The 14481-nt window shown below is 40.7% G+C and overlaps 1 protein-coding gene across 2 annotated transcripts in view; it reads right to left on the bottom strand.

Moving 5' to 3' along the window:
• The window catches only part of uggt1 (UDP-glucose glycoprotein glucosyltransferase 1), a 177258-nt gene that overhangs the window by 80990 nt on the left and 81787 nt on the right, over nucleotides 1-14481 (bottom strand). For both annotated transcript variants that reach the window (XM_073040806.1, XM_073040805.1), the window contains 3 exons: nucleotides 12996-13202; nucleotides 8413-8544; nucleotides 5535-5662 (listed from right to left, as the gene is read on the bottom strand). In XM_073040806.1, coding sequence (XP_072896907.1) covers nucleotides 5535-5662; nucleotides 8413-8544; nucleotides 12996-13202 — 467 coding nt within the window. The remainder of the gene's footprint in view (nucleotides 1-5534; nucleotides 5663-8412; nucleotides 8545-12995; nucleotides 13203-14481) is intronic.

Raw genomic sequence — 14481 nt, forward strand, 5'->3', positions numbered from 1 at the left:
TCTGCATACAGTCAGAGCTTCTGGTTGGGCCATGAGATAATTGCTCTTGAGGTATCAGTGTCATCTACACACTTACTGATGTAGCTGGTGACAGGTGAGACATATTCCTTAATGTCTATGCCTTTTCCGTTTGTGGTGGCCTCCTTGAGCATCTGCCATTTGGTCTGTTCAAAACAGTCCTGAAGCATAGAGATTGCCTCATTAGGCCACATAGTGATGGTCCTCTTGACTGGTTTCTCCATTTTCAGCATAATGCTGGGAATAACATTATGGAGATGTGGTCAGAGAGACCAAAATGAGAGCATGGGATGGCTTTGTAAGTACACCCTATCCCCGTTATATGCGTCTTCAGACAGTGCGTTTTCACAGTTGTGCGTCAAACCTATTTCTACCAACTTCTCCTTAAATGCGTCCAAAACTCAGTTATGCATGCGTGTGCGGTGGAGTCTGCAAGGCTGTTGGCCGACCAGTATTGTGTGGGACGAGACGCACCGCCTTCCCACCAAAACAAGCCACGTGCACACAACTCAGTCTCACTCCCGCCAGTCTCGCATTGGTAGTGGCAGCGTGTGGATGTGCGATCTTGCGCTCTTAACCTTTTGTTGTTATTACCTACGGTGCAGTGGTTTTGTGCTTGAAATATTTAACTGTGCCTCCTAAGCATCAGCCAAGCGGCAGAGAACCGCTTTAACACTTGAAAAGAAGTTGGAAGCTATAAACAGGGCCACATCAGGTGAAGGTAACACAGCTCTGGGACGCTAATTCGGCCTGAGTGAGTCCACGATTAGGAACATAAAGAAAAACGCAGAGAAAATAAAAAGTGCAGTGAAATTTATGGTCGCCTTTGTTCAGAGGCTAATGAGGAAGTGTTAAGTGATATTGTTAGCTTTAATGCAAGTAGGGGATGGTTTTCTAAGTTTGTTAATTGTCAGATGCTTGACAACTTAGCTGGTGAGCAGGCTAGTGCTGACCATGAATCTGCTAAATGCTACCCTGTGCAGTTGCAGGTTATGATAGCTGAGTAAGGCATCACTCCTAAGCAGGTGCTTAATGCAGACAAGACCGGGCTTCTTTGGAAGCGTATGCTGAAACTCACTTACATAAGTAAGGATGAAAAGACTGCATTAGGTTTCAAGGCAGCAAAGGATAGGCTGACTCTGCGTATGTGTTCCAATGCTGAAGGAGACTGTAAGGTGAAGCCTCTCGTAGTTTACCATTCACGGAACCCCCGTGCTCCTGGATTCTCATGATGAAGAAATAACTGTGGATGAGATTCTGCATTTAACTCAGACTGAAGGTAATAACAATGAAGAAGACGAAAGTGTCAAGTTGCAGGTGAATAAATTACAGATAAAACATATTTAGGAAGCCCTCCAGAATGCATCCCTATTTTCTCCATTTAAATAATTATTCACATAATACGTTTTCCATACTATGCCTCGACTGCGAGGAAAGTATCCCTCACATATAACGGGGATAGAGTGTATTGTAAAAACTGTTTGTATGAACATGGTCGGGTCTGTTTGTTCCTCTAGTGGCCATGGTGATGTGTTGGTGAAATTTGGGTAAGATGCCTTGCAGGTTAACATGAATGAAGTCTCCTGCAATTATGATGGGACAGTTCAGATGCTTGTTTTGTAGAGACCTGAAGATACTGTAAAGCTCTCCCAGTGCATCCTTGGCATTCACTCATGGGGGTGGGGGGGGAGATGTAGATTAGCAGTGATGAACAGTAAACTCCCTGAACAGGTAATATGGCCAGCATTTAATTATACACACAGATTCTACCTCCTTTGGATGTCCCTGACAAGGAGTTCCTTTCTTCGTGGAACAAAGTCATCCCACCAAGTAGAAATGCAGAGTCAGGCATGTTGCTGTTTAGGCACGTTTTAATGAAAACCAGAATGCAGCAGCATCTCATCTCGTTCTGTGTTCATTCTCAGTCTCAGCAAGTCCATTTTATTATCTAGCAAATGGATGTTGGACACGAAAAGTGATGATTCCGCTGGTCCAGTTGGCTCAGCTCACAGAGTCACTAGTGTCCAGCTCTCTTACTGCATTTCTGCTTCCTCTCACACTGCCCCTGCTTGACACTTCCTCAGCCGAGTTGCTTAGCCAGGTCGCTGTTGCCAGGTCTGGTGTCCATAGAATCCCTATTCTGTTGAGCACCGCCATTAATTCTGCTGCCAGAAGATTAAATGTAATTTTGTATAAGAGTTCAGTGGCACTATATTCGTGGAACTTTGGACAAATGAAATTCCTGACTAGAAACTTTAAAACACTATCTAAGAGTTTAAAGCTAGCACCATTATCGGGAGCTGGAACAGTTGCTGTGTCCCTGCATGCCACCATCTTCACTTGCTAAACTTTGGACCTGATCAGACACATTGGGTTTGGGCTTTGAAGCAAGGATTAGGAAACTCTGAGCATGTTAACTCACTTGGTGGCAACAGTAGTCAGATTTGTATTTGAATTGGAAAAACTGGGAGCACAACGGATTGAGCCAATTAGCTTAAGGTGTTACGGTTGTTTCTCAATAACCCAAGAACTATACAAACAATCAAGACATGGTCAAGGACTGAGCAGCATTTTGTAGCTCCAATTGACAGCGAGTGCATTTGGAAAATGGCAAATAGATTGAGCTGAACTGTTTAAATATTGAATAGAGATGCCTAATGCAAGCATTGAGGGCAAGGGAGATGCTTGCAACAGTGAGGTGTTCAAGAATACTAGAAGCTGTGGTAAGTTTTTGCAAATAACACTATTGATGGAAATAGGTATGAGTGGGATCATTGAGGATATGGAATTGGATTTAAATAATAGTAAAAAAAATCCAATTCAAGTCTAGATCAAAAGACAAAAAGTGGCCAGGAAACAGAACTGAGCACTAATGCAATTTAGGAAAATGATATAACAAATTCAACAGTGCACAAAAGAATTAGCCACTGCAGAGAGTAGCAAATACATAAAAATGTATGAGAAATGTTCCATGGAGAAAAGGATATGAAAATTATCTCAGATGGATAATAGGCCACAATTACCAGATGGACAGCCACAGTTCTAATTTTAATGAACTATCATATCTCTCAGGAGAACCTCATTTTCCAGATGCAATGTCTTGAAATATTGAAGCAATATACTTAGGTTTTACATTTTTAAGACTTCCTTACTCACAGCTTGAGTGCTCAATCAAAGACCATCAAAGTCTGCCAAAATGACCTGTGAAGATTTCTTCTGGGCTTTTCCCAAAAATATTAGTTCTGGAAAATCTGTAAAAGTTCTGTCTCCTTTTCAGTTATGGTATTTCCATTTCTGCTCTAATTTACTTTAGCTTCATGTCTTTTCTTTACATCAAACCTTACATTTCTCACTTTCCAAGCTTCTTTTAAACTTTAATATTAAATTGTCACCATTTGGGTGTTAACTGATTCTACACACACAAAATGCTAGTGGAGCGCAGCAGGTCAGGCAGCATCTATAGGGAGAAGCACAGTTGACGTTTCAGGCCGAGACCCTTTGTCAGGACTGATGAAGGGTCTTGGCCCGAAACGTCGACAGTGCTTCTCCCTATAGATGCTGCCTGACCTGCTGCGTTCCACCAGCATTTTGTGTGTGTTGCTTGAACTTCCAGCATCTGCAGATTTCCTCATGTTAACTGATTCTAGCCCATTTCCAGCACTGGTCACTTCATTTTGCTTTAACTGTATTGGGAAACACTCAGCATGGGTCAGCCAACAGAGAAGTACTCAATCAGGCACCTTCATAAACTTGCTTCAGGCTGCTTGTCACAACAACACCTTTCCCACCCCAGATCTTCAAGACAGTCCATCACTTGAGATTTCTGCATTACCTGTTAGTTTTGTTTCCACTGTTTTTTTGCTCCCAACTATAACTACTCAGGACTGCTGAGTCTACAGATGACTGCAAACAGATGATGTACAACTACAGTCATGCTACCGAACATGCTGGAAGGTCAGAACTTTATAACAGAAGATTACTTGAACCATATTGCAATGACTGAAATAGGGTTGTTGTCAACATAGCTCAATCACTGAAGACTTAAAACAAATTAACTATAACAAGATTCAAGATTGTTTAATGTCATTTCCAGAACACAAGTGTAAAGGAGAATGAAATAATTGATACTCCAGATCTGATGCAACACAAAGAAAAATCTTAATAAGATAACAACACAATAATAAAAAAGAGTAATTATAAATAGACAGCTTTTATACATAGATTGATATAATGTCCATAAAGTATACGTACATGTAAACTGTATTTACATCTCTACATTTCTATGCTGAGGGACTGATTTCAATCGTCATTTATAATAAACATAGTGAATAATTTGGAAGTAATTGCATGGGGTTCAATGAAATACCTAATTTAATGAGACAAGTCTCACAAAATTCAAAATTAAGGATAGATACAGTCGAACTTCACTAATCCGACTACCTGTAACCCGGCACTGATTTCAAATTTTCCGCGCAACTGTAATTTCAAATTTCCCGGGCCACCATACCAATCTGTTGTGCATTGTTTTGGTTGAGCTAGATCTGTTCACGTGTTGGCATGCTCTTGTAAGCACAGACAGGTGATTCCTGCATTTGTTAATATAATTTGCGTGAGGCACAGCTGCCTGGCACCCGCCTGTCTCACCCGCCAGAGGCGGGGGAGCTGGAGTGTGCTGGGTTGGTCAACCTTCTCTCTCGCATGCCGGCAGTCACGTACTGCCCTCCAGCGTTCCGTTCTCTTCTGCCTACGACCTCAGATCAGACGTGGCGACCCGCTGAATTTAAGCATATTACTAAGCGGAGGAAATGAAACTAACGAGGATTCCCTCAGTAACTGCGAGTGAAGAGGGAAGAGCCCAGCGCCGAATCCCCGGCCGCCTGGCGGTCGTGTGAAATGTGGCGTATAGAAGACCACCTTTCTCTGACTTCTGCTTCTGCTAACCCAGATGTGCTGTCATCAACATCAACAGTTTTTGAAGAACTTGTTGTGCCAGTTTCAGCACCAGTTCCTGATGCTTCACTCATTTTTCAAGATGAAGATGTTGATGATCCTGACAACCCCACACTTGCAAACATGTAACTTTGCCTGAAGGTGCATTAAAAGTCTCACTTTAGAAGCGGAAGTGCTCAACTGTTCTGTGTAAGTTAATTCCTGTACATTTACCTGTACCATTTATTTTATCTGTGCCTGTACAGTATATTACTTTATTAAAATTTCACTTGTTACTCATTTAATATTTCTGCTTCATTATTATCTAACTTGTACTGACTTACATGATATTTTAAAGGTATGATGAGGAGGTTAGCTATTGCTTAATGTGATCCTTCTGTAATTCGGCATTTTCATTAATCAGGCACTCCTCAGGTCCCAATGGTGCCGGATTATAGAAGGTCAACCTGTATTAATATTCCACTACAAATTTTCAACCGAGGGATTTTTAATTTTAAAATACCCAAAACAAATAACTTGGCAAGAACGACTATAAAACGGCTAATATAATAATCAAAATCACTCACAAATCTTCTTCAATGGACAGCATTTGCACCTTCATTTTGATCTTCTCTGCTGCCTCAGAAGCAATACTCTCCAGCAGGTGGAAGTCATTCTGATTGAAGATTTCATTTTCTTCCAGAGGACCAACAATCTATCAAAGTTTTAAAGTTAAACTTGGGTTTGGGCCCTCAATGGATAATGACTACTGACATCTTTGAGATACAAGTTTCCACTGATTAAATAATATCATGCTTTTATCTGTGCTCTAAAATGTCAGTAGTTTAAAAAGCTTCAATTGAAGCTTGATGCTGAGAAGAAAAGGCTCAACTTTTTCCACTTTGACTAAAGACAGGTGGGAAATGAAAATAAATGAGGAAAATAGATTTTCTTCTATTCTTTCAAACAAAAATGACAGTATAAAATTTTTCACTCCTAAACCTACAATTATTGCTTACTTTTTTTTACAAATTCTTGGTCATGTTTAATAGTACTCTTGTTTCAAAATCATTATTTCATAATTTCTGATTTCTACTTGCTACATATAAGCATTCTCTCCATTAAACAGTGATTAATGCTTCACTCTCTAACAGAGCTTCGTGCTTGGTATTCCATCCAAAAGTTGAGCAGCATAAATTATTTCCTTTAGACAGCTGCATTACTTTCAAGAGTGCAGGAAATTGTATAAGTCTTGCTGTGTAAATCTTCACAACACATGGCAGTATATTAAGTAAACTTATACTAATGGAAAGCCTATCAGAGTCACATAGTTGGGATGTTTGGAGGGCTCACTAGGACAGCAAAGATTATTTTATTTTACCAACCACTACAGTTCAACATGATGGAGTACTAGCAGATATATCAGTGCGCAGTCCAAGAAGAAAAATAGATACACAGTTTTAGAAAACAAGGGGAAAGTAGAGATTTGGGACAGAGAACTGAAAAATGGTTTGGCACAGCCAAGAAGGGCCAAAAGGCCTGTTTCTGTGCTGTAATGTTCTATGGTTCTATGATAGCATGAATGAAAAAGGACAAACCCGAAAAAATCTGCAGGCGCTGGAAATACAAGCAACACACACAAAATGCTGCAGAAACACAGCAGGCCAGGCAGCATCTATGAAGAAGAGTAAACAGTGACATTTCGGGTTGAAACCCTTTATCAGGACTGGAAAAACAGATGAAAAGTCAGAGTAAGAAGATGGTGGAGGAGGGAAAGAAGAAGTACAAGGTGGTAGGTGATAGGTGAAGGATAGAGTTGGGAAGTTGATTGGTGAAAGAGATAAAAAGCTGGAGAAGGGAGAATCTGATAGGATACAGTAGAAGACCATGGAAGAAAGGGATGGGGTAGGAGCACCAGGGTGAGGTGATGGGCAGGGAAGGAGATAAGGTGGGAGAGGGAAATGGGAATGGGGAATGGTGAAGGGGGGGAAGGCAATTACCAGAAGTTCAAGACATCTATGTCCATGCTACCAGGTTGGAGGCTACCCAGACGGAATATAAGGTGTTGCTCCTCCAACCTGAGTGTGGCTTCGTTGTAGCAGTAGAGGAGGCCATGGAAGGACAGGTTGGAATGGGAATGGAAAATTGAATTGAAATGGGTGGCCACTGGAATATCCCGCTTTTTCTGGTGGACAGAATTTTTAAAAAATTACAAAAGCAAGGAGTAAGCAATAGAAAGACAGGAAAAATATTAATTTGAGATTTCCAGAGATTGGGGTGTAATGTTTGAACGATTGTTCACTAAAGGAGGAACATGGTAGGTATTCAGGAGGTGTGGAGAATGCATGAAGTAATAGAAAGCAGACAACACTAATGCATGCCAAAGGGTTTGCTCTAATATGGTGATAGTCATTCAGCGCACACACAGGCCCATCAGCCCACTGAGTCTGCACTGACCATCAAGCACCATTTATACTAATCCTACACTAATCCAATTTTATTCCCCCTCCCCATGAGATTCTACACACTGGAGGCAATTTATAGCAGCCAACTAACTTATCAACCTTGTAATAATCTTAAACCAGTTCTGGAATTATGCACAGAATACAGAAGGAACTTCCTGTGAACGGAGTCAGGAGGAATGAGGAACGTATTGTCGGAAGCAACAGGGACTGTACTGCTTTTTAACAAAATGAATTTTATCAGAAGAGATAAGGTTTAAACTAGTCAAGTTTTAGTTGAATGAGGGCATGAAAAGAGCTTTTGGTAAAGAAAGGAAATAAATTGGAATAGGAGGAATCAATTGTCTATTCTAACACTAGATTAAAAGTGGGATAGGAGGATTATGTTTGAGCCCTAACGGTTTCAGAGACTGGGATGCATTCTTACAAACTTCTCTTACACAGTAGCCAAGCATCTTACTGAAAGTAAAGCTGGAGAAGCAGCCCGAGCAAAAGACTTAACCTAGAGACCAGGGTATCTCATCCGGGGTTCTGCAAGAGGTCACTGGGGTTCTGCGAGAAGTGATAAAACAACATTTTTTTTTAACATTGCGCATCGTTTGCCTTATGTGTTTTTAAAATTTATGAAAGGGAAAGAATGATTAATTTCAAGAAAGGTAAGCTAAGCTTACTATCTTTTTTTATTAAAAAAAAGGTTGGCTAAAAATTCATTCTCTACTCAAAAGAGCACTGACAATTATTTTTGGATTATTATATCTACAACTATAGCTCACTATAATGTACCGTGAGCTGTAGATATAATAATTTTTACACAGGGGTTCCCAGAGACCTGAAAATTATTTGAAGGGTTCCTCCAGGTCAAAAAGGTTGAGTAAGGCTGTTCTGGAATGTTGAACATTCAAACACACTGGTAATTTAAGAACAGCATTGGGTTTTAATGATATGCTAAGTATCAAATAAGAATCTGAACACCTCAGTCAAGTAAAAGCAACAAAATACTTACTCGTCCATTACTGATGATAGCGTTCTGCCCTTTGTTCAATTTCACTACATCCTTACAAAACGAACTATGTGACAAAATGAAATCCAGACTGACACTCTCAAACATCTCTTTGAAAGCTGCATTTTCCATACCCTAAAGCAAGCAAATGAAAAAACAGTCAAGCAATCAGAGGCAAATTAAAAGAAAGAGAAACATAAGATGCAAAATTATAGCACATCCCATGTTCTGCTAAAAATAAGAACCAGAATCAGACATATCTCATGAAATGTGTTGTACTGTGAATACATAATAAAATAACTATAATTTACAATAAGAAATATATATTTTAAAATTAAATAAATTGTGCAAAAAGGAAAAAATATATTGTATTATCCGATCAGAAATCTGATAATGATGGGAAAGAAGCTGCTGCTCAAATGTTGAGTATGTGTCTTCATGCTCTGGTACCTGTTCCTTGTTGGTGGTAATTAAGATGACAGATCCTGAGTGATGGGGGTTCTTAATGATGGATGCTGCCTTTTTGAGGCATTGCCTTTTGAAGATGTCCTCTATACTAGGGAGGCTATTGCCTTAATGGAGCTCGCAGAGTTTACAAATTTCTGCAGCATTTTCCAATCCTGTGCCATGGCACCTCCATAGCAAACAGTGATGCAACCAGTTAGAATGCTCTCCACAGTACATCTGTAATTTGCAAGTCTTTGGTTTCATACCAAGACTCCTCAAACTCCTAATGAAATAAAGCCTCTGTCGTGCTTTGTTTGTAATTGCATCAATGTGTTCAGTCCAGGTTAGATCTTCAAAGATGTTGACACCCAGAACATGAAATCGTTCATCCTTTCTATTGTTGATCCTCAATGAGGGCTGGTGTGTGTTCCTTCAACATCCCCTTCCTGAAGTCCACAATCAATTCCTTGATCTGAATAACGTCGCCTACAATGTTTATGCTGCGACACCACCCAACCAGCTGATCTCTCGCTCCTGTACGCCTCCTTGCCACCATCTGAAATTCTGCCAGCAATAGTTGTGTCATGTGCAAGTTTATTGATAGCATTTGAGCTGTGCTTTACCACACAGCCATGGATGTAGAGGGAATGGAGAAGTGGGGTAAGCATGTATCCTTGAGGTGTGCCAGTGTTGACCGTCAGCGAGGAAGAGATATTATTTCCGATCTGCACTGACTGTGGTCTTCCAGTGAGGAAGTCAAGGATCCAGTTGTAGGGGGAGATACAGACGCAGAACTGAGGGTATGATGGTGTTGAACACAAGCTGTAATCAATAAACAGCAGCCTGACATAGTTATTGCTATTGTCCAGGTGATCTTGGCTGAATGAAGAGCCAGTGAGATTGTATCTGCCATAGGCCTATTGTGGCGATAGACAAATTGCAGGAGTTGATTCTGGCCATCACTAACCTCTCAAAGCACTTCACCTCAGTAAATGACAGTGCAACTGGACGATAGCCATTGAGGCAGTTCACCCCGCACTTCTTGGACAGTGGTATTGACTGCTGCCTTTTGGAAGCATGTAGGAACCTCTGACTGCAATAGTGAGAGATTGAAGATGCTCTTGAATAGTTTCACCAGTCGGTTGGCACAAATTTTCAGTGCCTAACAGGTATACCATCAGGGCCTGATGCCTGTCTGAGCTGACATGAATCTGATTCCATTTCTAACTTCAATCAGAATTGCTTTTCACTCTTAAAATAGTCTTCTGTAGGCCTGTATTGTTCAAGAACACCGATCCTGAACGCCACCAATGTGCTTAGCCATACAGTTGTGGGTGTAGAGAGAGTAGAGCAATGGGCTAAGCACGCATCCTTGAGGTGCACCAGTGTTGATTGTCAGTGAGGATTTCCAGGTTTTGGAGCTTGTTCATTAGTACTGAAGATATGCTGGTGTTGAATATTGAGCTATGATCAACAAACAGCAGCTGGTTTTGCTATTGTCCAGGTCATTCAAGGACGAGTTGAGAGCCAGTGAGATTGCATCCGCTGCAGACCTATTGTGGCAGTAGGCAAATCGCAGTGGGTCATTTCCTTACGTAGGAAGCATGATCAACTTCTCAATGTGAGTGCCACCTGGCAACAGTTGTTGAAGCAGCTCACTCTGCTCTTCTTAGGCAATCATATGATTGCCACTCTTTTGAATTAGATGGGAGCCTCTGACTGCAGCACTGAGGACTGAAGGTGTCCTTGAAAACTCCTGCCATTTGGTTGGCACAGGTTTTCAGTGCCCTACCAGGTACAGCTTCAAGGAATGACACCTTACGAGGGCTCACCTTCTCTAAAGATGTTCTGACATCAGCCTCTGAGACAGAGATCATAGGGTCACTGGATGCCGCATGGATGCACACAAATGTAGTTTTATTCTCCCCTTCAAAGTGTGCATAAAAGGCATTGAGCTCACCTGGGACTGAAGCATCAGAGCCATTCATTACATTAGGTTTTACCTTACAGAAAGTAATGGCCTGCAAATCCTGCCAGAGCTGACGTGCATCCAATTCTGTCTCTCACTTCAATCAGAATTCTTTTCTCTCTTTTAAAATAGTCTTCCATAGGTCCTACCTGGACTTTTAGTACAGTTCTGGATCACCGGTCTTGAATGCCCTCAGCAGACCATGAATTTCATGTTTCATCCATGACTTTTGGGTATGTCCAGTATGTTCTCAAAGGCACACACTCATCCACACAGTCTTGGTGAAGTTGATGACAAATGCGGCGTATTCATTCATATTCGAAGATGAATACCTGAATATTGTCCAGTCCACTGACTCAAAGTAGTCCTGTGAATGCTCCCTCTGCCTCCCTTGACCATACCTTAGTCCTCACCACTGATGCTGTCTTTAGTCTCTCTCTGTACGCTAGGAGTAGAAGTCAGCCAGGTGATCGGATTTTCCAAAGGGTAGGCATGGGATGGCATGGTAAGCATTCTTGATGGTGGTATAATTGGTTAGCTGTGTTGGTTCCTCTCGTGCCACAGGCTATGGACTAGTGGTAGTTGTTCAGAGACTTCTTCAAGCTGGCCTGGTTGAAATCCCCTGCGATGATAGGGGAGACATCAGAGTACACAGTTTCATGACTGTGCTCAGCTTCTCCGGTGCTTGCCTGACAATGACCAGAGGTGGAATGTACACTCCTAACAGCTGAAAACTCTGGCAGAGAATGATTTTTAGATAGTCATTACTGCAAATAAAACACCATGTTTTCTTTTATCCTGCTTGCAAGAATCTTGGACTACTGAATGCAATCTCAATATACCCTACTTGAAAACATGCCTGTAAGAGTAACGCCAAATTAAGAACAGACTTAGGGCACATTTGGATAAGATGTTTGTTGGGTGTGCAATGCCCTTTATTGTCTACCTCTATTGATGTCCATACTTGAGCCACAGTTGCTAAGGGCCATCTTCTCTTTTCCTATAATTCATTGAATTCCTTTAGTATTTCTCCATTAAACATTCACAGATCATATGTTTATTTCATTACTGTGTCCACGTCTATTAGACTAATTAGAAATTCCATCTTCATGACAGAAATAACATCACTTCTGTAATCAGATACTGACAACTTAGCCAGCAGTCAGAGACTAATGGAAAGCTGACAGCAAACAATCTGCAAAATACAGGACAAACATAGCTCCCAATAATGGATACAGATCTGCAGCAGTCAGATGAGAAGTGTCTGTAGCCCACTGTGTGATATACATATACATTCTGTAGCACAAAATCATGATTGTGATTCATGGATAATTGCAGCAAAATATTAACTTTAGAATCCATATTTGACAGAAGTGATAGGGCTCAAAATTTTAATGCACACTCTATTCAGAAAATTAACTTGAAGAACCATATACAGTATACTCTGTTTTACAAAACAACAACAACACTCATCAGCTCAATCAAACACATCCTGGAAAACATATATATTACTGTGTGTACTAAAAAGGTATTATCAAATGGTACTAACTTCCGAATTCAAGTATTAATTAAAATTGCTTCTAGTTTAGTTGGGTCTTGTTTTTAGTCCCAGACATTTTTCCACCACAAAATGGAATGCCAGCATAAAGCACACAAGCACTTCTTCACTACATATTTTACATTAATCAACATGTCATCATTAGAAATTCACATCATCGTAACACCAGACAGTATTGATATAATGCTGGTTAATATGAAGATTATATTACAAATTTCACACCTTAAAATGCAAAAGTTATGAAAAAATTATAAATTGAGAAATTGAGGAATTTAGCTACGTCTGTAAGTCAGTACACTCTTATGAATAAATGATACACTCTAATTTAAGTGCCATCAAGCAAAGAGGGCCTGTAGATGGCAGCATCACTGTGGGGATGAAAAACAGGGAGTTAACTGGCCTTTTGATTGAGAGCCATACAAGTGTGCCATTGCTGGCAAGTGGGCAATATAAATAAGGAATCATCTACAATAATCTCACAATGTACTTTGAGCATTGAAGGCCCTATTTCGAAACCACAAAACAGTTTGCCAAAGATCAAGCAACTAGTCAACCAAAGCAAATGGAAGGATAGTGCTAACTTGCTTTACATCACTGAGAAAAATCACTTACTCCTACAGCAAATTCCATGATGTCTGTCCCCTCAGCCAATGCTTTTGCAGTTTCTTCTTTTGTCAATTTTGTGATGAAGTTCTTAGCATTGTTCACGCTCTGTGTGTTAAGCGCAGCCCAGATGGCTCTAGCAATAACAGTATTCTCTTTGGTGGGTTCATTCCTTGGATTGTTTATCAATCCAATTCTTAAGTTACTGCTAGATTTCTGAAAAGCAACAAATAAATACATCAATAGTAGTACAAAAATAGTTAACTTGAATCTTCAAACTTCGGAACCAAAAATGGTGAATGACAAATGAGTAAAATGCATCCACAATATTGAAAGGAACAGATATTTGATGATGGCTGTCTTCTGTTTTTAAAGACCGAAGAAAGATTGTAGCAAAAATATTAGGCAAAAGAAAGTTAAGTGAAATTTGGCAGTCTAAAACTTCAATTGCATAACATTATTTTTTTCCAATGCTTTGAAAGCAAGAAGCAATTTCATCCTCCTCCCCCCCCCCCCCCCCCCCATAGGCACATGCTATAAAGACCATTTCAAATATAAAACTAGAAAATACTAGGAAACCTCAGCAGGTCTGGCAGTTTCTGGGGTAAGACAAATAGACTAGAAATGCTAACGGTTTCTTTTTCAACAAATACTGCCTAACCCAAGATTTTCCAGCACTTTCTGTTCATTTCAGATTTCCAACATCCTCAGTTTTTAAGTGACCATTTTACATCTGATATATATCACTTTGGAAACTTAAGATTTCTAGGTGTAAGTCAACCTTGTACTCTGTTTAGTTGCATGGAGTACGACAAAGTTTATAGGTTCTTGATTAGTCGGGGCATCAAGGGCTATGGGGAGAAGGCTGTGACTCTTCGCTTTCAATACCAGCTTCTCATCTGACACTACAGCACAGTCACAATCCTCCATACCATCACCACCACCTGCAACAAAACACAAGAAAATCTGCAGATGCTGGAAATCCAAAGCAACACAGACAAAATGCTGGAGGAACTCAGCAGGCCAGGCAGCATCTTCTACAGGACAGAAGAAAAAAAAGAAGTTAGAGTAAGAAGGTGGGGGGACGGGAAGTAGTACAAGGTGGTAGGTGATAGGTGTAACCGAGAAAAAGGGAGGGGGTTAAGTACAGAATTGATTGGTGAAATAGATAAAGGGCTGGAGAAGGGGGATCAGAAGGGACAAGACAGAAGACAGACAAAGTGAAGGAGGAGGGGCACCAGAGGGAGGTGATGGGTAGGTAAGGAGATAAGGTGCGAGAGGGATGGGAGAGGTGGAGGCAGAGAGATCAAGACAGGGGAGGGCAGGTGTTAAAAATGGACCAAGTAAATTTGAGGGTAGTATTGAAGTTGGAGGCATAGTTGCTTAAGTCAATGAGCTCAGTCTGGGTGCAGGAAACAGCCCATCAATGTAGCATAGGAAAAACTGGGGTGCGATACCAGTGTAGGCTTGGAACATGGACTGTTCCATGCAGCCA

This window comes from Hemitrygon akajei, chromosome 3, assembly GCF_048418815.1.
Source record: "Hemitrygon akajei chromosome 3, sHemAka1.3, whole genome shotgun sequence".
In the NCBI taxonomy this organism is placed as follows: Eukaryota; Metazoa; Chordata; class Chondrichthyes; order Myliobatiformes; family Dasyatidae; genus Hemitrygon; species Hemitrygon akajei.